This window comes from Rutilus rutilus, assembly GCF_951802725.1.
Source record: "Rutilus rutilus genome assembly, chromosome: 23".
Taxonomy (NCBI): domain Eukaryota; kingdom Metazoa; phylum Chordata; class Actinopteri; order Cypriniformes; family Leuciscidae; genus Rutilus; species Rutilus rutilus.
Window position 1 is genome coordinate 11,128,022 of NC_140233.1, and position 27,953 is coordinate 11,155,974.

Below are 27,953 nucleotides of genomic sequence, written 5' to 3' on the forward strand. Positions count from 1 at the left end.
ACTATTTAATGTAACAAAGGTATCCCATTGTTTATTTTAAGTTTGAAAGGAACCCTGTTAATAACTTAATGGTAAATTTGTGTTACAAAATGCAGGGGATCTTTTTAAAGGGGCTTTTTAAAAAAGGAATCTCTATTTTTATCATACTGGATTTGATATAGTACTGCATTACCAAACCTAGAAAAGGTTTATTTAGCTGAGACAGCAAGAAAATATACAGAAACCAAATAATTTAAGCAGAATGTTACAAAAACATTCCAACATTCCAATACGTTTATCATATTATGTTGCAACACATTATTATTCAACATTATATTTATGCTGATGTATACAAATATATGTTCTCATTAATACAAAAGGGGAACAGCTTCTCTGTCCACAAAATCCCACACGAAACCTGAGGTCTGGTGATCAGAGACTTTTGTCTGTCCCCAAATCAAGAATAGAGGAGACAGAACTTGTGCGATTGCTGGCCCTAGGCTGTGGAACAGCCTTCTGGTTTACATCAGAGTGGCTCAATCTCTAACTGTTTTTAAATCCTCTTTCCTTAATTCATTGTGAGCTTTTGTCATGAATGTGTGGCTATGTCCTTGTTCTGTATCTTGTGTATTGTTCAGCACTTTGGTCAGCCCTGTTTGCTGTTTTTAAATGTGTTATATAAATAAATACAAACTTGAAACTTGAACTTGGAACATAATAAGAGCTTTAATTTACAGTTTGAAGAATGACAGTAGCTTTCCTCATTATATGACACAAATTATGATTAAAGTAGATTTAGTTCAGGATTTTGGAAGTGAACCACTCACTCGTATATTTAGGAGATCTATGTATCTATGACATATTAGATAATTTACATTACATAATTTAACCTAAATATCTCTATTTTAGTTAAATGAGAAGTTACAGATGCTGTCAAATAGCCTACCTACTAATATTGGATTCACAAATACAAAATCATTAGCATTTAAAATAACTAACTCCACAACTGAGACTGCCCTGCTCTCGGTTATTGAAGCTCTAAAAAGTCGTGGAGGGGTTAGGTACCTAAGGGCTCGATCTTTAAATATATTAAAATTATATTAGCATCATGCCTTACCTATCTTACAATACAACCTTTAACATACTTTCAAATAATTGTACTTTAGTATATTTTAGAAAAATATATTTTAGAAAAATATACTTGAAGTGAAAATTTTAGAACTTTTAAAAGTGTATTTATTTGCACTTTATTATAAATATATTTTAGGTATATTTTAACTGTGTGCTGGAAATGATCATTGTAACAATGCATTGAAAGTATACTTAGTATACAATAGTATTTTGTCCAAAGTATAGCTAAGTATTATTTGTCTATTAATGTGCATTATTGAAGACAAAGTGTGCAATTTGTAATATGTGTGGTTGGCGCTGATCGCCTCGTGGGCAAGTGCGCCGCTGTGCTTCGGGAGACCCGAGTTCGAGTCCCAGCTCGTGGACCTTTCCTGATCCCATCCCCCAAACTCACTTCCTGTCTAGCTACTATCCTATCCTAATTAAATGCAAAACCCCCCAAAATAAATATATAAATACACTTATGGTATATTACTTGTATGTTTCGAAGACATTTGTAGTGTACTTGTAACAGAAATAAAGTACACTTTAATATCACTAATCAAGCATGTAATTAGTCTCTACACGGGCGTATACTTGAAGTTGTTCCAATTTAGTACACTAAATACACTTAAAAGTTATGCTTTACCACAATTTAATTACAACTAAAATATGCTTAGTACAAAATTAGTTGTTTCAAAATAGCACACTTCAAGTGAACTAATCATTAACACACTTGAAGAATACTAAATTAGCATTTTATTTCCCACCAGGGCAGTGCTTAGACCACTTCTCTTCTCCATCTAAATGTCATCACTAGGATGAAACACGGCTTTTCCTATCACTGCTATGCTGATGACACACAACTCTACCTATCATTCCAGCCTGATGATCCGACTGTTGCTGCTCGCATCTCAGCCTGCCTGACAGACATTTCCGCAAAGACAGAACTGCTTGTGGTCTCGGCCAACACAACATCTCCATTTAGCTTGGCTCATCAACCATAGCTGCTTCTAGGACAGCCAGGAACCTTGGAGTTGTGATTGATGATCAGTTAAACTTCACATTGCTAGAACTGCCTTAACAACATTAAGAGGATCAGGCCCTTCCTATCAGAGCATGCTACACAACTCCTTGTCCAAGCTCTTGTTCTATCCAGACTGGACAAATGTAATGCTCTCTTGGCAGGCCTTCAAGCATGTACTATCAAACCTCTGCAACTGATCCAGAATGCGGCAGTGGTCTTTACCGAGCCAAAGAGAGCACATGTCACACCTTTCTTCATTAATTTGCACTGGCAGCTGAGCTGAATAGCAAGCAGCCAGCAGCTGAGTCTCCATTTTCAAGAAACGACTAAAGACGCATCTTATTCATCAACACTTGACCCATTAATATAACACTTACTATTATATTTATTTAAAATAAAAACACTTGCTACGTATACTGTGCCTATCTGTGCCTGTAGACTAACTGGGACTTGTCACTGCACTTACATATTGTTGCCCTATAGTTGGTTATAGTTGATTGCTTCTTGTTCTCTTCATTTATAAGTCGCTTTGGATAAAAGCGTCTGCTAAATGATTCAATGTAAATTAAACTACAGTAGATACTTTGTGTGGCAACAAGCCAAGAATTTTGATTGTAAGACAATACTAAACAAGTACAGAAATTCTATTATGATTAGCTTACCAGGTTGTTGTAGGCCTTTGTAATGAGTCACAATACACGTTACTTTACTCATTCAGTATTGATTTCAGTTTCATCAGATTTGCAGACCAAGAGCATAATGTTAGTTTTTGTTCCTTTAAACGTGTGGAATTCTATTTTGATTTTTATTTCAGTGCGTGCCGTGCACTGTAAAGACCAGAAAGAGGAAAATATTACAACAGCGAAACAGGAAAACGTACAAAAAAAGATCACTGAGAGGAAATGCACTACTCTGACGCCTCAGCCAACACAAACATGCAGTGTTAAAATGAATATCGTGCGTGCTGCGATGTGTAAGTATATTTGTGATAAGCAGCTGTGCCAGTATATTCGGTCCTTGCATTTGGTCTTAAAGTGACAGCAGCCTATTTCTTTGACACACTTATATGTGTCATGTCAGAAATATGTAAACATAAGTTATGCTCAAGACAAACTTGTTAATTTAACTTATATTTTTCATATTTTTGACATGGCATGGATGTACCCTGACTTTGTGGGATTTTGTCTAATAAAACAAGTCTACCATTTGAAAACCACTAAATTAGATCATTTGGCATATAAGAAAGAAAAGGCCCTAGCTAGTATCACATCCTCTTTCGGTCTACCATACTGACCTACAAATGACGTTTTTTAAACGAGATCTAGCTCCGACCAAATACCAAGCACCTCTGCCCAAGGACTAAATGCCACTATGTTTAATCATGAAAGCCTGAACTGGATACAAAATAAAATGACTGAACATAATGAACATAACTAATTAAAATATATTAGGTTTGTCATTGTTGTTGTTTTTTTTAAGTAAGAAATAATAGCTGTTGGTTGAGGTGGGTGAGGTAAATTAACATTATGCTCATTGACATAATGACATTAAGTTCATTATGCCTACATTTGGATCCAAATGTGTGTATTTCATAAATGGCCATTGTTTTAATTGTATGAAAACCTGCATAAGTGCACATTCAACCATTCTAAAGCCAATTGTTAACCATCTGCTTTTGAAGAATTTGTTACAATGGGTTCTTCCTGAAGTGTTGGGTTCTTCCAGATGCTGCACTCAACATGCTTCCTGTGGAATTTCTTTTATATATACAGAAAGTGAAGACTGAAAGTTTTGTATAGTACACTATTGTGTGGGATCACAAATCTTTCATGGAAAACCATGTACTTTTAAGCATTAAAATCCAAACTTTCTCAAAGGGAGTCTTTGTCTCTATTCTTGATGTCCTTTCACAGGCACTTGGGTTTAATAAAAAAATACACACACACACAAAGAAAATTACGGATTCCTCAAAAATATTAAGCAACTTTTTTCAACATTGATAATAATATGCTTCTCGGGCAGCAAATTAGCATTTTAGAATGATTTCTGAAGGATCATGTGACACGGAAGACTGGAGTAATGATGCTGAAAAGCTTTGATTACAAGAATTAAATACATTTTAAAATATATTAATATAGAAAACATTTATTTTATTGTAATATTTCACATTGCTGTTTTACTGTATTTTTTTTTTTAATCAAATTAATGCAGCCCTGGTGAACAGAAGAGACTTTCAAAAACACTACAACTCCAATGACAGAGAGATGCATTCATGGAAATTCATGGAAATTTGCGTGACACAGAACTCCTCAAATCACATTTATAATGAATAATCAAACAAACACACACGCACACTGTGAATCAAAGAGGGATTTTTTAATAAAAAGCAGAACCGAAATGCAGTTATAAAGAGCTGACACTGAGAAAGCTTTTCCCTTTCCATTTTCCCCTTTGAGAGCCTGACCAGCCTAAAGCTTGTAGTAAGCCGCATTCCTCGAATAATAATAAAAAAAAAAATACAACAACAAAAAAGTATATAGTCTCAAAAACAATATATAGAGAACATTAAGATTTTAATGGACAGCGATGAGAGTGAGAAATTGTGAAGCTTCATTATTTCACTGCATGCATCTCTACAGCTCTCCCTGTCTGACCCTTGAACACTGACCTTGGAAAATGATGTCAGTTTAGATACGATATAGGAAGACTTTAACCTCAGATTAATGATCAGGGGTTCCACTATCATGAGTAAACCTATATTGCACCCTGCACTCCCTTATAAGCATTAGTACTGGTGGATCTGGAAAGGGTTAATTATTATGGCACACTGTCCTGATTAAAGAATGATACGCAAGATTAAAATTAGTGGCGGGTGGGTGCATTGGGACTAGATTAATGCTGCGTTCCATTCAAAGTTTGATGTGGGATGTTCCTATCGCTGGCTTCCAAAACCGCTTTTTTGATGGCCTAAAAAAGATGGCCTTTAAAATAAAAATTCTAAAGAAACCAAAAATTTGATAAAATCTTTAATTCACTATAAAAACTACTGTAAAAAACTCATAAACACGTATCTTTAACTACACGTTCTCATATAAACAACCGTCAGTAATGCTGATTTAAAACTCACAGTTAGTTGCAAGCTGTATAAGTTTGATTCACTAAAAAGAATAGACTTTAAAAGTGTTATTCATTGAGGAATTAGACTTAGTTTCCCTAAAGTAACTATGATCGCAGGTTCCGTCGTTCTCAACAGAGATCAATGGAACTTGCGACCAAAGTTGGCTAGTGATGCTTTTTGGGAAACGCACCACTGGTCGCTCTGTATGTTTTCGCAAATTGAACTTGAATGGTCGTGCTATATCCTAGCTAACAGGGAACATTCTCCTACCATTCTGGCAAGCGTTCTTCCAGTAATGTTAAAAAAACGTTCTTTCAAAGTTATCTGGTATTTCATAATGTTCTCAAAATTCTGTTCATGGAACATTTTTTCCTGAAACGTTTTAGTTGGACATTCATCTAATGTTTCGTTTAACTCGTGGTGTTCTCTTGCACTGTCAGAATTGAATGGAACGCAGCATTTGATTGGCCAATTAGTCTGTCAGTCAAAACAGGGTGGAGCTCTACACTAGGTTGCTGTAAACCTCTAACACAGCAAAAGCAGATACATGCATCATGGGGAATGTAGTCATTTGCAAATGAACAATGTCAAATCTACGAACCATAGTAATCATAAGAATAATGATAATAATAACAATAATAGCCATAATAACAACTTATAACAAGAGAATTTTAGAGAGTATAAAAGTAATTGTGTTAACACATGAAGAGCGAGCTTCGGTGGGTCTACCTGGGGTAGTTCTTGGGGTACCGTTGCCTGATAAGTGTGTAAACATTTGCAGGGGACGACAATCTTGGCTCAAATATGTAAACAGTGAACACTGTGATGCCTTTTACAGCACCATTCTCCTGTGATGGAGCCACAGCAATACTGCAAGAAGGAAAAATGTTAGGGGAGGGGCTTGTGTGTTTTTGTGAAAAATAGCCTGTGTTAATTGCGTCTGGGGTTCACGTCGAACATGCAGGCCACGACAAACATGGCAGTGCACTGAGAAACATGCATCTACCGAGAGTTCTGGGTCAAATCCCCAACAATTGCTCAGTTTTCCCATAGTTTGCAGTGATGGCACCACTGCATCACTTCAGGGCTTGGTCACTGTATCCCAGCGGTCAACGAAACATGTTCTTAATCATTTTACTTAGTGTTAGATGAGGCCATACAATGCAACCTTCATCAGTATTGTATATCAGTATATAAACTCCCTAAAAAGATGGCATGAGGCCATAGAAACCTTAGAAAGACATTAGAAAAGAAAGACACTTGCTGAGGTCTTTTGAAGAACGCTGAAGGACAGATCTTGCGGTGGAATAACTTTAAACGCACAGACGTACATGTCCTTGTCCATATTGTGTGAAAGGACGCCCGGAACAGTCAATGTACGCATTCACCCATGCAACAGCCTTCATTCGAATATCCGGGTCATGGCACCAGAAAATGGCCTCCTGATCAAGGGCCCCAGAGAAGCTTCAGAAGTTTATCTTTAATTTTGTTCTTCAGTTCAGATGTAAACATAGAGAGTCCAGGGGTGGATGGAAAACCATGGTCCAGAAACTCACACACCTGCACGCTGCTTTCAGCTGATTGGTGGTTCTCGCCTTTCTTTTACCCCCCTCTCTCTCGTCTATGCTCTCCATCTATGTCATCCATCGTGTTTTTTACGACTTATCAACCCTCTCAATCACCCTGCCCTCATCTGTCAGGAAGCTTGACGAATGCCTCCTCCTGCTGTTTTTTCCTTTCACTCACTTCTCTCGCTCTCTCTTTGCCTCTCCCCTCTCTCTCCTTGGCATTGATTTTCTTTTTTTGAATTATGGCCGGGTCCTAAGTCTCCTCTTCTCCAGTTGACACAACCAATCTTGCAGCCACTGAGAGGTGGTCAGTCAATCCAGCAAGCTGAGTGATGAAGCTCAACTCCTCTATATCCTGTAAAGGGTAATAGATCAAGTCATTAATAACAATTATACCATATGGCAATTTATACCTGTGAATATTTGAATTGGAACAGATGTGTCAGATACTATTTCTCTTTTTGAATGCTGTTCCAACACTGCTCCATGGGATGGCACCACAGAGTTAAGTAAGTATAACAAAACATATTAGTTGACTGCCTGACATGAATGCTGTAGAGTAGTTATGCACCAATGAAGTGAAGTAAAATACTACTCTTACTATTTCTGCATATACTGTGCACAGTAGGCAAAATTCTGCATGCATAATAATATCTGTTTGAGTAGATTTGCCAAAATGTGCAGTAGCTATACAAAGCACACTTAATAATAATGTAAATGTAAAATACAATATCAAACAATGCAAAGCTCTTAACTAGACGTTCCATTTCCAGTGTTATAAATAAAAAAATATTGCCTAACACTGCCTAAAAAATAGCTTTAGTCATTTCTATTTAGCTTCATTCTGATTTTCATTTCAGTGAAGTAGTGCATTTACTTCAACTTTAACTCAAACAGTTAGTTGCCAGGGCAACATTTTTTTTCTCTTCTTTATTTCAGTTAACGGAAATTATTTTGAATAAATGTAATTTTAGTTAACAATAACAACACTGAGAAGTATACAATTTGTAGAAGAGAGTCTGCCAATATTCCATTACGAATATAATCAGCTACACTGCTGTCGTATGACCTATTTATATGACACGTTTAACTCAGCATCCAGTGGCATGCAGTTAACGTTTTTGTCACAATCCGTCAGCTGGAGTGCCCATGATTGCCACTCCTTCCGTCTCCTTTGCTACCTCATCCTGAACTCCATTTCCCAGTATGCATTGCCTGACTCATTATGTGTGATATGTGTGTCAGTTATGTGTGATTACCTAGCTCTTTTGCTCTGCCTTTATAAGTTATAACGTATATGCTCTGTGTTTCCAGTCATTCGTTGCGAAGAACTGCAATTCTGCGTGTTCTATCCTGGTTTCCGGTTTCATGGATTTGATCTTTTGCCTGTTCTTTGGATTACCTTGTTTGCCTGTGTTTCTTGGACCTTGTTTTATGTTTGGATTGTTTGTCCGTGTTTTTGACCCTGGGCCTGTTTATGGATAACGATTGAATAAAAGCTGCTTTTGGATCTTCAACCTGTGCTTTTGTGACGATGCAGATTTGAGATTAGATTTTGTACAGAGAACTGTTACACCTCTAGTGTATTGCATTGTGGGATATGATACCCAATGCAGTGAGTTCTGTTGTTTAGTACACATTTTAGCAAATGTATTCTGGTTGTTTTATTCATAGAAGAAAGAAATTACGCAAAGTACATGTACAGTACGCCACCATGGACATGCTACTCAACAATTTGGTATTGCCATTTTGTTTATTGACTTCTCATGTGCAGTCCCATTTTTTTTGCATTCACTGCAACATTATTTGCATAATGCACGCGAAAAGGGAAGTAGGTTTATTAATCATATTCATAACTCACCACTTTCCAGTCCGGTTGCAAGCCTTCCTCTTTATAAAGGATGTAATCAATTCTCCTGCCATTGCCCTTCAGGGGGATTTTGCGCCCCTTCTGGCTGGGACAATGGTTCTTGCTTGCGGGGAACACCAAGTACTCTTTTCTCCCCTCTTCGTTCTCCATCACTCTGTCAGAGAAATGCTAAATGACTGAGTGTTTACCGTGAATGCATAATCTATATAAACACACATATTTGTGTTCAGCTTACTTTTGAAGGCTCTCTGGTGAGCTGACTTCCTCATCATATAGCCCAGCCGTGTCCAGCAATGTACCTGTACAACAAGCATATGTAAACACGCAACAAATACAGGTTATATATAAACTGGAGGTATAGATTTTTAATATATTTATATCCTGTGAGTATGACTACTGAAAAGACCCTTAGATCACAGATATTTGACATCTATGTGCACTCAAGGTCTCTTAAGAGTAGCACCAGAGAAACACCAGCATTAAAATGAGCTCAAGGGAAAACTGTATGAGTCACGACTGTGGTTCTGATATGCATATATACATGACTCTAATTGGCCTTCTCCACCCAACCGTTTTCTCTCTTCTGTTTTTTTACTCTCTTAATACTTCACTAATTCTAGCATAGCCAGATTGATAGGTCCAGTACTTTCCATGAAGGTGCTCTTTGTGACCACTGTTTTTTACTTTAGCAATATATGAGGAACTCTTTTCCAAAACGCTATAAATCCATTTAAATAGTTTTCAGGAAAATACAAAATTTTACCTAGACCCACACATTTTGTGAATATTCAATTTATCCTGTTACAATGTTTTTTTTTGGCTCAGTCTGAACATGTTGAACAATGATTATTAAATCAAACAACAAAACTGTTGATGATAAATTCAAAGGTATTATCATTTTTTTCCAAAACGCTATAAATCCATCAATTTTTTTCCAAAACGCTATAAATCCATCAACTTTGTCTTAAAAAAAAAAAAAAAGGCATAATAAATACATTGGCATTCAGTAAAGTGTCGAACCCATAAAAAGTAGAACCATTGTCCACTTTACATAGAACAAATCACGACATGACCTTGTGTATGTGAGTGAGTGGCGTTCACACCAAACGCGAATAGAGCGTCTGACGCAAGTGATTTTCATGTTAAATCAATGTAAAGACGCGTTTACAGTACACGCATCTATCGTTTACACGCATGTATGATTTGAGGGTGCGAGAGAGAGAGAGAATTCTGATTAGTCCAGAGGATATATCGCGTTTAGGCTAAAAATAGGTTCGGCGCTTATCGCGGTTTGGAAAGAAACTGCATCTTGCAGTACATTTTAAACAAGGAAATAGGTTCAGTACACAGCAAAATGACACGACAAACTCTTTTTTTTTTTAAAGTGGCGTTTTGGAAAAGAGCTCTTCATATATATATGCCTCATGTTGCCTTTGGCTTGCTCAGTTGGGGATATTCTGGGGATATTTAATTTGATTTTATCAATCAATAAATTCCACTAGAAACAAACCTTGTTGTATTATTTTAATGTAATACTGTGAAGCTGCTTTGATACAATCTGTATTGTGAAAAGCGCTATACAAATATACTTGACTTGACTCATGTCACGACTTGATAAATATCACAATACTGAACACACGATACAATATTATTGCGATACTCCAAGACATATGGTAAAAGGTTAACAAAAAATGTACTGTTGATTAAAATGCTAAATTTGGTGTTACATTGGGGGTGGAAATGAACAGGCTTTGCATTGGGGAAGTCCCAGGACAATGGTGACACCAGAAAAAAAATATTCATGAAGCTGAAAATGCAGAATTATTTTATAGAATATGCTTGAACTCTGTCACTGACTAGATATATTTAAAATAATGTGACCACTTTTTACTGGTAACATAAGACATTTGGCATTATCAGGACCCACAAATATTCCCCCATTGCATTATTATACTCAACATTATATATATAGTAGTTTAATGTAGTACTGACAAAACTCTGTAAACTTGAATTTTTTTCTCACACAATCTATCTATAAATTACAGAAACGTCTGTCTGTCTTTCGCATATCTCTAGTCCGATGGATTTCAAACTTGACAGGTGTCTCGATACGGGCACGAGTAAGTGCAGTGCCAAGTTTGACGTTGTTTGGATGAGAAATGCGAAATATATCGTTAAATATATTGGTAAAAGAAGCACTTAGAAGGTTGTGGTTTAAAAATAAACATTCTGACACAAACACTCTGTCAGCTAAACATTAAGTCAGCTACAGTGTACTTCTGAATATTATATTTTATTCATGGCCATCATTTGTAGAAGCCTATTCACAAACTGTTTGCTCAAGCGTAGCATTTTCTCGGAGTTCACTGTGTAACCCGCTCCCTCAATCGTGTAGTTCAAGTTTCCATGTTTATTATATGTCATTATGTCAGTATCAGTATTTGCTTTCTACCATGCACAAATAAAAATGTCACTGAACTTTTGCTGTGTAATTGTAACAATGAGCACTCAAACACACCGAATCAACAATTACTAAAAACACACACAAAAACAGATTTTGCATGGGTACTTTGCACTAGTAATTAAAATTTTGGGTGAACTATACACAATACAGATTGTCACTATCCACGATACATATTGGTGCGTTTTTGTATTGCGATATATTGTGACACGAGATATTGTTACACCCGATCTGTATATATATATATATATACACACACACACACACACACACACACACACATTTTGGTATAATATTTTCTATATTATATATACCGAATTGTGTGGGATGTGAGAATTCTGGAACCAAAATAAATGGGTTGTGGACAAATTAAGGTTGAGAACCCCTGTTCTTGAGGTTAGCAACAAAATTGTCGTCTTTCCATTACATTTTTACAGAGAGAGTGTCAATCTTCGTACTCTCACCAGGCCTTGAACCTCAGAGGAGAGAAAAAACAGGGTGTGCTATAAAGAAAAGTGGATCACGCCCACTAATGGCGCCCACTAAAATCAGAAGTGTCATTAAAAGGCCTGCACTCCGTTAGATCTATTTCAGAAGTGGGGCTGGGCAAGAACTTCTCTACTGTGGTCTCCTGCCAGCTCATCTAGTGCACCATCTGCGTACGGCGCGGTGAGCACAGGCGTGTGACATCTAATTTAGCTCTGACACGAAGGCAACTCTAAAATCTCACACAGATTGAGATATTTGTGGGGGGAAAAAGATGGTTACCATACTATTTTAGATAATTTTGGAAAAGGTTATCTATTAAATCTTTAATAAAAATTTCAAATATTAAAAAAATATAGAGATAAATAAGAACTATTTAATAAGAAGACAAAATATATAATTGTATTAATATATACCCTTACATACACTTTTTCCTTAAACATTAAAATCTTGATGTTGACATGAATGTTTTTGTATCAACTAATCTTCTGCAATACACTGTATATATGATAAATATATATATATATGGATTATATATCTATTATATCAGCACTCTACCTGTCTAGATGTGGCATTTTGCATGCAGTTCTTGAAAAACCCATATTGGTCAACCACAAGTGCAGATCTCTACCCGCTAACCCACAACTTCCAAGCTTTTATGGCATTGCCTGTAAAAATTTGTAAGCCTTTTTACTGAACTCACCTAAGGCCCACGGTTTGTCCTCTCCAGGACCAAGACGACAGGGGTCTTTATAATGATTGAAGAGAGAATGCTGTTGTTCCAGTTTATCCTCTGAATGACAGAAAAAAATCAATTGTGAGACAGAAAGAGTTTTAGAAAGGGTTACATTGCCTCCTTCTGGTCATACACAACAAGATAGTTCAATGTTGGTCACCTCCCTCCATTATTTTAAGTAAAAATATATATTTAATATTCAAAGCAATTTTACAAGATACATTAGAAAAATTAAACAGAATATTACTGTTATATTATTATTATAAATATTATATATTATTGTTATTTTATTATAATAATTATAATTATTATTAAGTGCATAGTTCTGCCTCTAAAATATGATGTAAAAACACAATACATGTGAAATATTAAAATCTCATTTTTTTATTAAAAGTTATAAAAAAAATAAATTGTGAAAACCTTGGGAGAACAGTTTTTTGCAATAATAATCCTGCCAAGTTTCTTTCACATTTTGCAAATTTGTATTTTTTTTTATATAATAACAACAATAATAAAAAATAAAAGCAATTCTAATTATTATTACTAATTATTATTATTATTAAAAGTAATAAAAAAAAAGGTAAAACACTTGGAAAAATGTTGCAATAATAATAATGATATTAAACAATTCTTCTGCTAAGTTTCTTTCGCATTTTGTAATTTCTTTAAATAATAACAATAGGGAGTATTATTATTATCACTATGAACTATTATTAATTCTACTACTATATATATATATATATATATATATATATATATACACATTATTATTAATAATTATTAATACAAATATAATTATAATGTAACTTTTTGGAATATTATTGTATTTTCTCATAATGAGTTTTACAAAATAAAATGGATCAATTGAGTCAAATTGGGATTGTTATAGCCATGCTATTATAAACCATATTATTATATATATTATATATTACCATATATGTATTATATTATTATAACCCAGCTGTTATATACATTTATTACTAGTAGTCAAAGGTATAATACATTTTGCCCAAAAATAAATAAATAAACACCTGAAGGGCATTTCTTTATATCCTAAATCTGCAGATTCCACGTGGCCTGCTTATTGCTTTGGTATTAAAACCCCAGATGTTTTTAACGAAGAAAATGCTGGTACCCGAAGAGCAGTTGTCAAAGTTGAGGTCTCCGAGGATGACGTCAAAGGCCACCTGATCTTCCAGAACCTTCTCCTCGTCCGTGGGAGCCAAGGTGTTCCTCCTAAACTCAGCGCCCCACTCCAGCAGCATGTCCAACTGCTCGCAGCGCACAGATGCATCACCTGAGAGAGGAAGACAGATTTACACAAACAATACCTACCAACAACTAAAATCTAATTTAGTTCACAAGATCACAAATTTAATTTTACAGAGGGTTTTATTCAATAAAAAGTGCACGGATCGCATTGTGCAAAACAACTCATTGGATTTGGGTGTAATACAATGAAATAGCGTCGCACTGAGGTGCCTTCAGTTTATCACATTTTCACGACTCGTTCTGGGGCAGTTATGGCAGATGTAGCGATTTAATGAGGCCGGGGTGGGAAAACAGAGCCAAGAAGAGTGCGAGAGAGCAGTGAAGCATAGAAAAAGAGATGTCTGCAACATCTCCCCTCTGCTTTGGTGGAGCTGGCAGTGGCAAGTGTAGAAGAGAGAAAGAACAGCAATTTAATTGCAAACCTCAAACAGTAGCTGAAGTGTGTGTGCTTTGGTGCAGAAAAATAACCTTTAAAGAAATCTCTTAAAGGTGTAGTGTGTAATTTCTGCACCTCTAGTGTTACCAAATGTTTACTTGATTCTGATTGGCCAATCAAAGCTTTCTGCAGTCATCTGTTTTTATATATAGTGTATTATTTTGTTCACTTGCAATGTACAATGTTGCAATGATCAAAAGTTTGCAGTCGGTACAGCCCACAAAGTACTGCGCGAGTAAAACGAATTTACAACGCAACATTTGGTAATTATAGTGTACATATAATATACATACATGTAAGTTTAAGGGAACAATTTGTAATGTTTGGGGAATAAAGGGGTCACAACCAGGAAATTCAACAAATTATTAATACTATAAGTATTTTAGAACTAAGGGGTACTTATTCTACTGTTATGATAGGCAATGTTACGTCTGGGAGCAATTTAGCAAGAACATACACTGCATACCTTTTTGTAATAATAGTGTACCAATACATACAGCCTAGGCTTTTTTTAAATTACGGGGTACATATCAGTGCATTTATAAATATTTTTTTATACATCAAAAGTGCAGCTGTTTTAGTTTGTTTCATTAGTTCCGTGTTTCATAGGGTTGCCAACTTCAGAAAAGGAAAATAGGGGACAATTGTGGTTCTTTAAAGGAAAATGAGGGACATTCAAAATATTTGTGCTGTTAGGCTACCACACAGTGTATGTCATTTCAGTGTCTACAGTTAAGTTTGTGTTTAAAAGGCTCTTAGACATAAAAACGTATATGAAGGCTGCATACGTCATCAAGGATGAAGAAAAGTAACCGTAATAAAATTCACTTATTCCTCGTGAAGTGTAAAATACTGCAATTTCTTTCTTACTTTGCAATCTAATGGTTACTTTTCTTAAATGAGACCGCCTCGATGACGTATGCAGCCTTCGAAATGAGACGCCGCAAGTGAAAGGGATTTGCCGTTAGCGTGGGGCTGTGATTGGATGATGACAGGTTTCGGTGTCGGTGATCATTCTCAAGTGTCGTGATCAGCAATGCTGCTGTTGCTGTTGCTGTTGTATCAGTCAGTCGTTAGATAAGTGTAGCAGTCAATAAACGGGACAAGGGAGGTCACATATGGGATCAATTCAAATCAATTAGGATCAAATCAATGAGGTCCAATATAAGGGACGTCCCGGCTAATACGGGACAGTTGGCAACCCTAGTGTTTCAAGGCAAGCAAAACAAAAACTATTGCAACTACTGGGGAAATATACTCTCGTTCCATGTTGTTACAGGGTAAGTGGTGCTTGTTTACCCCATTGTTCCATGTAGTTACAAGGCAAGTGTGACATCTTTTTTTTTTTTTTTTTTGGCAAGTGTGACATCTGCAGTCTGTAAATTAAAATGGTGCTTGTTCCCTGTTCCTTCCACCAGCTGGAGTGCCCATGATCTCCACCAGAGGGCACTCCTCCCGACTCCCTTGCGAAACCCTCATGAACTTCAATTTCAAGCCATAGTCTACACTGTAAACACTTTTACACTTTTTCTGTTTTAGTTGAAAGTTGAATTTTCAGCATTAGAACTCCAGCCTGCAGTGTCACAAATCATTCTAATATACTGATTTGCTGCTTTTTCTTCAGGATTCTTTGATAAATAGAAAGTTCAAAAGAACAACAGTTCTTTTTACACAATTTTTTAGTTCTGTCTGAAAATGTAAGATATTTGAGACATACGGAAAGTATTCAGACCCCCTTAAATTTTTCACTCTTGGTTATATTGCAGCCATTTGCTAAAATCATTTAAGTTCATTTTTTTTCCTCATTATTGTACACACAGCACCCCATATTGACAGAAAAACACAGAATTGTTGACATTTTTGAACATTATTTTAGCTGTGTGCTTAGGGTCATTGTCTTGTTGGAAGGTGAACCTTCGGCCCAGTCTGAGGTCCAGAGCACTCTGGAGAAGGTTTTCGTCCAGGATATCCCTGTACTTGGCCGCATTCATCTTTCCCTCGATTGCAACCAGTCGTCCTGTCCCTGCAGCTGAAAAACACCCCCACAGCATGATGCTGCCACCACCATGCTTCACTGTTGAGACTGTATTGGACAGGTGATGAGCAGTGCCTGGTTTTCTCCACACATACCGCTTAGAATTAAGGCCAAAAAGTTCTATCTTGGTCTCATCAGACCAGAGAATCTTATTTATCACCATCTTGGAGTCATTCAGGTGTGCTTTCATGTGTCTTGCACTGAGGAGAGGCTTCCGTCGGGCCACTCTGCCATAAAGCCCCGACTGGTGGATGGCTGCAGTGATGGTTGACTTACTACAACTTTCTCCCATCTCCCGACTGCATCTCTGGAGCTCAGCCACAGTGATCTTTGGGTTCTTCTTTACCTCTCTCACCAAGGCTCTTTTCCCCCGATAGCTCAGTTTGGCCGGACGGCCAGCTCTAGGAAGGGTTCTGGTCGTCCCAAACGTCTTCCATTTAAGGATTATGGAGGCCACTGTGCTCTTAGGAACCTTAAGTGCAGCAGAAATGTTTTTGTAACCTTGGCCAGATCTGTGCCTTGCCACAATTCTGTCTCTGAGCTCTTCAGGCAGTTCCTTTGACCTCACGATTCTCATATGCTCTGACATGCACTTTGAGCTGTAAGGTCTTATATAGACAGGTGTGTGGCTTTCCTAATCAAGTCCAATCAGTATAATCAAACACAGCTGGACTCAAATGAAGGTGTAGAACCATCTCAAGGATGATCAGAAGAAATGGACAGCACCTGAGTTAAATATATGAGTGTCACAGCAAAGGGTCTGAATACTTAGGACCATGTGATATTTCAGTTTTTCTTTTTTAATAAATGTGCAAAAATGTCAACAATTCTGTGTTTTTCTGTCAATGTGGGGTGCTGTGTGTACAATAATGAGGAAAAATTTTCTTTCCGTACTTTCCGTACCCACTGTAGGTGATACTTAAGAGCAGCCACTGAGCCATAACATTTCCTTCTAGGCTGCTTGAAATCTCAAAACTGCAAAGAAACCACATTTCAGTATTTTCAAGGCAAGTAACCTCGTGTGTACATCAGGAGAATAACTTAAATCCGCCTCTGCACTGTCAAAGTCTATAACACACACACACACACACACACACAGTTTGACAGAGGAAAACAAGCGATTGAGAATAACCAGAGATGCTCTGCCTCCTCTAATAACTGAAGTCCCTGTCCAGCATCATCTCCAGTATAATCAGGTTTCTCTTGCTTTCTTCCCCGTTTCTTGCCTCATTCCCTCATGTTTCATTTTTCCTCCTGAAATAGCCCCTGTTCTATAAATAGAAAGGGTGGCAGACATACGGAGGCGTGGGTGGATCCCGGAATAGCAAGAGAATGTCTTCGTAAAAAATGAGCGCTAGAGACCGTGAGCTTTAAATAGGGCTGACGCCAAGAACGGCGAGAGCCCGTTGTCATGGGAACCGGGACCCTGTGGGCGAGCGGGACACGTTGATTAATCGGAGCGGAGAACAGGGGTCAACATGCAGTGATGTCATAGGCCCTGCATGTGAAGTGCCGATTCGGGTGTGTGTGCATGACACGAGCTACTGAGATAAAGCAGAGAAGACTCGTTCTTTTTTACGGTTCGCACAAAACCGCACACATACACACAACCGTTTCCCTGCTCTGTGTGGAAATCTACTCAGATGTGTGGCAAACGAGCAGTAGGATCGGGACAAACCTGTCAGGATCACTCAGCATCAGCGCTCTAGTCAGAGTACCACAACTCCACTGGGGTTTAGAGTGTGTCTAAAACCTGAAAAACCGACATTGTGGGAACCTTGTAGTCCTGACTACAAAAATGAGCTTCATAACGACACTAATTAACAACTATTTAAAATTATAATGAGCTTAATTTAAGAACTTGATTTGAGGTGAAATCATTTATTAAAATTAAATTAATAAAACAACATTAATAGTAGGCTAATAATAACAATTACAGATTTAACAATTCAATACTATAGATATCATTTTTGTAATATATTACTTATAAATATCAACCAACTCTTGCTTGTATAGACAGTCCTATTGTGTACATTGTTCATTTCTTGTTCTCCTTGTTGTACGTCTTCTTCGCATCAGCTATGATAAAGAATCATCCACTCTTCGCACATTTTGGGGGCGGAGCAATGAAGGGAGGGTTGTGCTTGTTTGGGTCGATTTCAAATATCAACAGTTTTTCTCAGAAATCACTTACTGCACCTTTAAGTCACTATGATGCGACTTGAATCCCTCTGTGTATGTGTGTGTGTGTGTGTGTGTAGACACCTACCTTCAATAGCATGCAGATGAGTACAAGTGATATATCCAACAACCCGTTGTTCCTGAGCAGAGCTTCCAACCTGCACCTGAGAGAATAGAGCAGGAGGACAAAAGAGATTGAAGAGTGAGAACTTTGCCACATCAAACGTGTTATTGAAATGCAAAATCAGTTATGAAGTGCTGTCAAACACCCCTGAGCGGTGTTACACTCTCTCTCTCTCGATCAGCTTCTTCTGTCATAACTCTCTCAGACGTCTGGGGTCCATGTTAAAAGGTAAAAGTCAGAGCATTATCATTTTATCCAGCTACACCAAATTCCACAATTTCATCTTGTTTTTCTTTTCTGGTTTGTGCATAATATCAGCACATTAGTGAGCTGACGGACTAAATATTGAATATTGAAATACTGACTGTTGAGAGCAAATGTAACACCTAAAATTCTGCAATGACAGCACTTACCATTTTGGATTGTGTTTTTTGCACACACATATAAGCTCTGTTCCTATGTACTGTGTGTGTGTATACGTGCTCAAAAGTTGATGTACCCCTTGCAGTATCTATAAGACTTAGAAGCTACAGAAAATACTTACATGTTTCGAAGAAGACAAAAAAGTACAATTTACCCTGATCATCCAATTCAAAACGTTTACACCCCCAGCTCTTAATGCATCGTACTTCCTTCTTGAGCATCAGTGAATGTTTTGTAAAAGTTATGTATGAGTCCTTCATTTGTCCTCAGTGTGAAAAGATGGATTACAAAATCATACTGCTGGAAAGAGTTCAACTATGCAAAAACGATGGAGAACCAAAGATTGTGCAGGACCTACAGGAATTAACTGCTCAGGACAAACAAGAGACTCGTGAACAACCAACATAATAACAGTCGGGGTCATTTTTATAAATTCAGCTATTATTTTGTCTTGTGGACTATGATTCTGCAAGGGGTATGTAAACTTTTGAGCACAACTGTATAAATAAATTGTAATAAGTAAATACAAAAATCAATTGCTTTAAATGCTATAAGTGAATTTAGGCATCACATCATTATAATGCGCAGTATGAAAAATGGACATTTTTTTATTTTTTAGTTTTTTTATGACTGTAGGTGAGCATTAAATGTCAGCAAAATAGGGAAATTAGCATGCATGTTTGTTTGTGTGAGTCTGTTTGTTCATTCTGCCATCTCTCTGTCCTCTTTTCATCCAGACAGCCCATTCAGTGTAAATCATTTAATGACTTAGATTGGCTTATTCCCAGCAAAGACTCCCAATTCAAAATGCTGAGAGCTACAGAACGGCTGGACTTTCCAAGTACTGAAGCCCTCCACAGAGTGCAAGTTCTACATTTCAGCAGTGGTTGATAATAAATGTCATTGTTCTTTAGAGGTGATTTGTAGATTTAATTTCAATAATGAGATTCTGACCATGTGGTCTCTATACCATGAGCTCATTGCATTGGATCAAACAGGGCTAGCACTCTTTCACTTCATTGCTTGCTTTTTCCTCACTCAGCTTCATTGCCTTCCACAGCTTCATGGCCTCTCTTTCTCTTTCTGTGTCTTTGCGTATGAATATTTCAAATGTTTATCCATGCTCGGCTAAGTGTGTGTGTTTGCAGTGACAGACTAGAGGAGGCAGAAAACCCAAAGGGCTGAACATGTTTTGTGTCTATAGGGAATAAAAAAAACAAAAAACATAAATAAATAAATAAATATTACAGTATCGTTAGCACCAACAATTAGATGAAATTTTTTTTTTTTTTACCTAATTTTAACTAAATTACAATTACAGTTTGGATTGCACAGTAATAAACTATATGTGTTGCATATTTGTCAGTCATACATAAATGAAACGGATAAGAAAAAGGTAAGACTTATGTAGACACATTCACTAATAAACTGAATGTGTTTTAAACTGAAAAAAACAAAACAAACAAAAAAACAGGTTTATATATTTATCATCAATAAATACAATTTGTTTCTTATTTGTTTCCACGGCTAGCCACATATCATTTTCAAATGAATAAATGTAATTGTTTTCACAATGCACATATTTATGTTGGTTCCGAACAATTTGAATAAATGCATTTTGAAAATATGAATATTTAAATAAAAAAAAAAAGATGCCAATACTTTAAAAACTATGCTGTTTTTTAAGTGCAGAAATTGTAAACATTTCTTTTAATTATGACTGACAAATATGTATCACATTAAGATGATCATTTTGTTTATGTTAACTGTGTCATCTAAATGGATGAAAATTTTATATGCAATTCAAATACATAAACCTTAAATTTATGTCAAAAATAGCATAGCTGTAAATTAGGATTAGACTTGCCATAGTTTATTATGTTAATAATAATCAGACAACATTTTGATTATTACCAATAATAATCCCCCCCCCCCCCCCAACACACACATTTAAAAAAATATATATATTTTCATGAATACACTGAATCCAATAATTAATACCATATAAAATAAATTGTATAAGTAAAATTAAGGAATATGTTTGATATTCAAATTTCACTGGTATTGGTGTTAGATACTGAAATGTTGCTATTGTGACAAATCTAGTGTCTTATGTGTGTGCAAGGGTATTGACCTTGCACAATGTTTTATCTGAGCTAAAGTCCATGTAAGGTTATGTGTTTTGATTGAGTGTGCATACATGCAAGTAAGTGTTAATGAGCAGTGTGCTAATTGGAATGTGTCTGCCACTTGCGGGATCTCTTATAAGGTTAAAGTTTATTTGCCCAAAGGAGAAACAGTCGGCTGGCTAAGTCCAGCACACACACGCACGCACGCATGCACACACACACACACACACACACACACACACACACACACACACACACACACACACACACACACACACACACACACACACACACACACACACACACAGAGGCTGGCTAATGAACTTCCTCCCGTTCTTCTAATCCACTCCTGCTGGCAGCTTGAATGCTGAGCTGATAACACACACAGCAATGACATGACTAAAGCTGAAGACGGCTAGTACTTTACACTAACAAAGCATTGCAAATAGAGCTGACCACAGCAGGAGCAGTGGGCCACGGTCTTTTACCGCTGAAAGGCGGCACTGATTGCTGTACAATCTTCAAGTTTTAATGGGACAATTTTGCAATCCTTCAGCATTTTAATTTTTCCTCCTGAACACAATGTATAATAGCAGTCAAATGTTCTTGCACTGAAAACAGTAATTAAGTATTATTCAAACATTTTACATCCTTTCTTGGCCTCATTCATGAAACACAAGCAGAACAAATTCATGAGTATATCACTCATAAATCCATTCATACATAATTATCCCATTGAACTAAACAACAACTTGTGTAAGAATGGTTTTATGTAGGCTATATTTAAACGACCTTTGTTATGATTTATGTTGCAACATAGTTTCCATAAATGTTCTGGGTGGACTGGATAGTTCTGCATTTTGAAGCTCTGTTCGAACAGAGCAGGATTGAGATTTCACAGATTTATTATTAAGATGCTCAACAAGGCTACATTTCTTTAATAAACAAAAATCAGTAAAAACAGTAATATTGTGACATATTATTACAATTTAAAATAACTGTTTTAGATTTTACTATATTTTAAAATGTAATTTATTCATGTGATGCACAGCTGAATTTTCAGGATCATTACTCCAGTCTGCAGTGTCAAATGATTCTTAAGAAATCATTCGGTAGCCCTTTATTTTAAAGTCCTCTTCGGCATGTACATACTATGTACTTCCTATAGCAATTACAATTACAAGGTTATAACTACTAGCCCTGAATCTACCCCTAAACCTTTACTTAACCCATGTAGTTACCTTATATTACCAGTACTTTCTTGGTAGGTACACTGTAAGTACACTGTACTGTAAAATAAAGTGTAACCAATCATTCTAATATGCAGATTTTGTGCTCAACATTTCTTATTATTATCAATGTTAAAAACAGTTGTTGTTTTTTTGGAAACAGTGATATTTTGGCATGGAATGTATGGAAACACACGTCACCAATTTGCAACGATCATGCAAACCATAAATGAGCGTTCTACCCATGACGTTAAGAGTGTGGAGAGCTCTTGAATAATAATAAGAGGGCTGAACATGCTGAAAGGCCCTAATTAAAGAGCTGCTCATTCCTACGGGAAGCATTTTTAATTAATATCTCCACTCCACACACATCCCTCCCTGTTCCCTCCCCCCTCTCCAAATTGTTTGACGGAGGTTCGTCTGTCTTTATTTATCAAAAGCTAAACTTTTATTACTCATAATGCCCAGGGGTGAAAAGCAGTGTTGGGGAGTAATGACCTAAAAGTATAGCAACATATACGAACTACAATTTTCAGTAGTGTGACAGTAGTTCTGCTGTTTTTGTGAAATTTTCAGTTTGCAGACCTTGGAGGAGTATCTAAAGTACATCAATAACTTCTAGAAGCCTTTGGTTAAACTTACGCCCCCGTGATTGAACGTCAATTCAAGTAATAATCTCTTTAGTGAGTGAGTACATGTACAGGTCAAAGGCATTGTCCTTCTGTTTCTCTGTGTACAGTACTCAATATTTAACAGGCTGGTCTCTCTCACACACACCTTCAGAGTTAGTATTTAGCAGCTCTGTCTGACATATAATGGCGGCTGGCCTCTTGCCCTTTTGGACAGAAAAAGAGATCAGGTCTGGAATGTGGCCAGAATCGGATACAGTGCCGAGGCAGTAATGATGTCTCTCGACCCTAAAAGCCAGTGCTCATGATCACCCTAAATGAGCGCTACGCAAACAAAAAATATAAGCTAATATCATGCGCAACTACAGACACAGGTTCACACATGCTAAGCATGCAACAACACAACATGCAAACGTCAGCAAATATCAACATTACACCGTGTCCTAACTACACGCGACACGACGTCGCGACGCGATAAAAGGGATCTTTTCCATCTCAATCAGAGTTTTTGTCCTAACCAGCCGCGACGGCGACACGCGACGATTCTATTTTAGAAACGGTTTCTATTTTTCTGCGACGTCACACTGGAACAACAAACACAAAGTGTGGCAATTATAATCTGAGAAAAACATTTATTACAAGTTTTCTGTAATTTAATGTTTAAATATGCAAATTAGGCAATATCTAATTAAATATGTGCTAATTTGCATATATATAAAAAAACGAAGTCTGAGTATTGGATAAAGCCAGGTTAAAAATAATTTGTTTCATTGTGTTCACATATTAGATGGGGAAAAAATTACAGAGGGATTTATGGATATCTACTTTTGTTATCCTGTAAATCATACTGTCAATAGCCTTAAAAAAAGATTTTCGCCATGTTTTTTGGAATAAAATGTTATATAAATCAGGCTAGGAATAATATATTTACAAATCCCTCTGTAAATGTCTTCATAATATAACTAGGTACAAGACTGGAAAGTTTGGTGTATATAGGTGCTACTGAAGTGGAGATTTCGAACTTGGACTTTGAGAGAAAAGTCATTTTGAGAAAACGGGCTTTAAAGATTTATCATCAGCCAATGAGATTGCGCATTCAGCCCTTTTACTTTCACGATTGGTTACTGATAAAAAGGAAATTACCATATTTGGATCTGACAGCATTGTACAGGGGAGAGAGAGATCTATCCAGCGGTGCATGTGATGACAGGCTGACGGCAGAGATCGCGGAGCAGCATGTTGATTAAGAACGCCAACTTTTGTTGAATTTATGAGAAATCTACAGACGCAAACAGACAAAGTGTAGTAAAATAAAGACCTAAATGTGTATTTCGGACTTTTTTTCACCACAAGTCTGAAAGAAGACATGCTATCCAAAAATCTCAAAATTGACCAGTAAAAAAAACCCGATGTTTTTGCCTGCCGTGTCTCGCCTTAAAAGCGTGTAATGTAACTTTGAATATAATTTAGTGCTCCCAGCTTTGTAGCTGTAAAAGCAACAATGGATAATTCACCTCAGATCTTGAAATTAAACAAATGGAAACAAGAACGTTCAAACTGTGAACAAACAAGTGTATTATTTGACAAAGATTGTTTTAGTAACTCAGTAGCCTATGTATTTGAATAATGTTTAAATGGTGTAATATTTGTGAATTTGATTATGTAGCCTACTTATCCATTTTCTTGCGATTGTCGTCAAGATTACTCTGGTCCGCCCACACACTGTTCTGATTGGCTGAGGGTTTTGATTGATTTTTACGCATCTCGCAGCCGCGTCGCGTCTAGTGTGGACAGACAAATTATTTGTCGCTGGAATCTTATCACATCGCGTCTGGTTAGGACAGGGTATTAGTGTAATCAACATTTCAAGTCATTATACACAAAAATCCAGAGCACTAAAATGTTCTAACAATAGTGCAAATCCCAACAAACTTTCTCTTTTACTCATAGACTGTCCATATGCTAGCATAAACAAATTGACTTCTTGTAATTGAAACTGAAAATTAGCATGGCACTACTTGTATTCAACTGTTTAATTCATTGCAGCATTCATAAAGAATTCAGAAAAAGGTGTTATTCAAAGTTCACTAAAACATTTCCATTATGTTTGTTACCTTCTATGATTTAAAATAGTTACAGGGCTAAAGTTCAAATTAAACCTATGTTGCTCATGCTAAGTATGCTGTTTACTTAAGTATGTTCTACAGTACAAAGATTGGCCTGGACTTTCATCATTGTAATTGAATACCAACTTAGTTATATAATCCATCATTTGCTAGAGCATACATTTACAGATTCTTATATAAACTTTATGTAGAATGCTAGCAACAGCAGCTGCAAGACTAATGACCCTGTCTTTACAATATCCAGACTAAAATGAGCATACAATATTATTTCAGAATTACCTTTCTTGAATTGTAATATCTACTCAGCATAAGTGCACAGCCCCATTAAGACATATATAATGCAACAGGGCTGTACGTCCAACCATGGTTCAACAAAGAGAGGAAGCCTGCGTTTCTAAAAGCATGACAGATGAGTGTTTCAAACAAGCCCTCTGGGCTACAAAGGGCTAGTTGTAAATTATTCAGGTTGTTTGTGTACGCTCAAACCACTAAGTCCAACTCCAGACACATGCCATGAAACGTTCAAGAACTGGAACAAGCCCTAATGTCTCATTTCAATATCCATCACATGCATCAAATGATTTAAAGCAGGTATAAAAATTGACAATCAGAATGAATTGTTTGAATATAAATTATAACTTTTAGAGATCCCTTTACATTGCAGGTCTTAGGATGCAGTTAATCAAGTTGAAAGCTCCACATGCAATTTACATCAAGGTAGGGTGTAGCATAAATCAACAGAAGTTAAAAAGAATAAATACATTATCCTGGATATAACAAATGCAAAGATTTCAATCAAGGCAAATGGCTTAACATTTGACATGCTAAGTCTAAATAAAGCCATAATAAAGAAGTATAAGAAGCTCACCTTGGCAAAAAGAACTCCTTTAGCAGCCAGAGCATCCTCGCTGCGCCCATTGGGGAAGCATTCATAATGGGCATCCAAAATAGGGTAGCGACTGGCCAACAGAAGCCCGCTGTTCAAGAACTTGAACCGTGAGCAACAGCCTTTCCAGCCATAGCGTCCCACATCGCTCAGCACAAAGGGAAAATATCGGTGCAACTGCCTCCTGAGCCTGTCTGCAGCCCGCCTGTCGAAGACTTCTTGTAGACAAAGGAAGTCCAGGTTGGCTGGGAAAAAGGCAGAGATCTCATGGTCAAAGCCGTCATCGCCGTGACGGCGCTTGCGCCCAATCGGTCTTTTGAAGACTGAGGTGCGGTGTTGTGAAAGGGTGTTGTTGGGGGATATGCCTCCATCAGCTGCGTGGAAGCGAACCAGGGATTCCCGAGAGGCTGTGCGGCTTTCAAGGCTACCCGTATCCCCGTCCCCGGTCTGATGGTTTCCTTTTTCATCCTCGGTTGGCTCAGAATCAGGTGAGGTGATGCTGATTTGCACTCCTGCCGGATGGAGAGGACAGTCTTCTGAGTTCTGGATGATGTTGCTATGTACTGGACACTCACCAGAGGACTCTGGGTCTGCAAACTGGTGGACAGCACAATCAGGAGCATGGTCTTCTGCATTGGAGTGGAGAGGACACTCTGAGGAATTCTGGGCTTCAGTGCTGTGGATTGGGCAATCCGAGCTTGTACCTCCTGATGGGTGAACGGGACACTCATTTAAGGCCTCAGTCTCAGTTTCAGTGGTGACAACAGGCTCTGGACGATGGTCCAAAGAAGAGGTGCGGCGGAAGCCCTGAGTGGCCAAGCTGCAGAAGGATATCGCACTAATTGAAGTATTGGTGGGCGAATCAATATATATCTTGATCTGGGGTCTGCTGGCACCATTACGGATCCGCTTGCCCACTTCCCGAGCTCGGCGTTGAGTGTCCGCGAGGTTGTTGAAGCGTGCAAGCGAGTCTGGCAGCAGGCAAACATTGGCACTGCCAAAGCAAAAGCTGCGACCCTGTGGACGCCACTCAGCAAGTGCCGCCCCGGTTCCAGCTGATGCTCCCTGCTCGGCACCATGCTTGTCTGGTTTCTGGTGAGAGTAGATGTAGGGGTTCCTGATGGTCTGCAGTGGGGCCCACAAGAGGAAGCCAATGAAGGCGAAGGGTAAGGATGCCAGTAACAGCACCAGGTAGAGCGGTGTAGAGATCAGGACCCCGAGTGCCAGAAAAGAGCAGGGATCCTGGGAGCGTCTACGTTTCTCCAGTGATGTTGCTACACAGGAGGCCAATAACCGGTCCAACAGCCAGTAGCAAGGGAAAACAAAGGCCCACGACAGACGGCTCAGAAAGCTGAGGAAGGCACTGGGGTAGGGAGAGGTGTGCAAGACCATTTCTGGCTCACCTTATAGACCAACTCCCGAAAAAAAAAAAAAAACAGTACAAAAAAGAACTACAAAGTTAACCCGCCCCCCTGTGGTGGGAAGAGGTACACTACATGGTTCTTGGGTCCTTCGCTATGTCCGACATTGAATATGGGATATACGGGGCCACGTGCCCAGCCTCTTCCCTCCTTGGTGGGGGTCTGCAATGCTAGAGTCTCCTAAAGAATCTGTTCATGGTGATGACAAAAAAAACCTCCTGAGATCCAGAATATTCCAGGCGCGGAAAGGGGAGGCCTCGTCAGTGCAGAGCCTGCAGACAACCAAAGGGAGGGGGGAACAGAATACACAGGCAATCAGGTGAAAGTAGGGGATAATGTGCAATCAACAAATTGGATCCCAGTAAAAATTCAAACGTTTCAGGAATCATGATGAAGAATAAATAAATAATTTCTCTTTCACAGAACGCAGAGTGTCAGGTCACCAAATGTAGCCTGCTATGTAAGAATGTTTTTTTATTTTTTATTTTTTTTGGCTGCTAATATGCTTCATTTGCATCTGTTTCGAATTGGTCTTGGAAAAATATGTAATTTAAATTATTGCTTATTGTTTGTACATAAAATAGAATTGAAAACTCATATGAAAATGACCTTATACATGTTGATTATTCAAACTGTGCAACCACATGAGATTTTTTTTAGAAAAGAGGTCTGCCAGATGTGGCTTATTATCTCGAATGACCTACCGA

The 27,953-nt window shown here is 37.6% G+C and overlaps 1 protein-coding gene across 2 annotated transcripts in view; it reads right to left on the reverse strand.

Annotated features, from left to right (window-relative positions):
• Positions 1–6,147: 6,147 nt before the first annotated feature.
• smpd3 (sphingomyelin phosphodiesterase 3) overlaps positions 6,148–27,953 on the reverse strand; it is a 41,402-nt gene continuing 19,596 nt past the window's right edge. For both annotated transcript variants that reach the window (XM_084396290.1, XM_084396289.1), the window contains exons 2-8: positions 25,808–27,518; positions 18,368–18,443; positions 13,491–13,652; positions 12,323–12,412; positions 8,908–8,971; positions 8,664–8,826; positions 6,148–7,157 (exon numbers count right to left, since the gene is read on the reverse strand). In XM_084396290.1, coding sequence (XP_084252416.1) covers positions 7,056–7,157; positions 8,664–8,826; positions 8,908–8,971; positions 12,323–12,412; positions 13,491–13,652; positions 18,368–18,443; positions 25,808–27,217 — 2,067 coding nt within the window. In that variant the 5' untranslated portion in view covers positions 27,218–27,518 and the 3' untranslated portion in view covers positions 6,148–7,055. The remainder of the gene's footprint in view (positions 7,158–8,663; positions 8,827–8,907; positions 8,972–12,322; positions 12,413–13,490; positions 13,653–18,367; positions 18,444–25,807; positions 27,519–27,953) is intronic.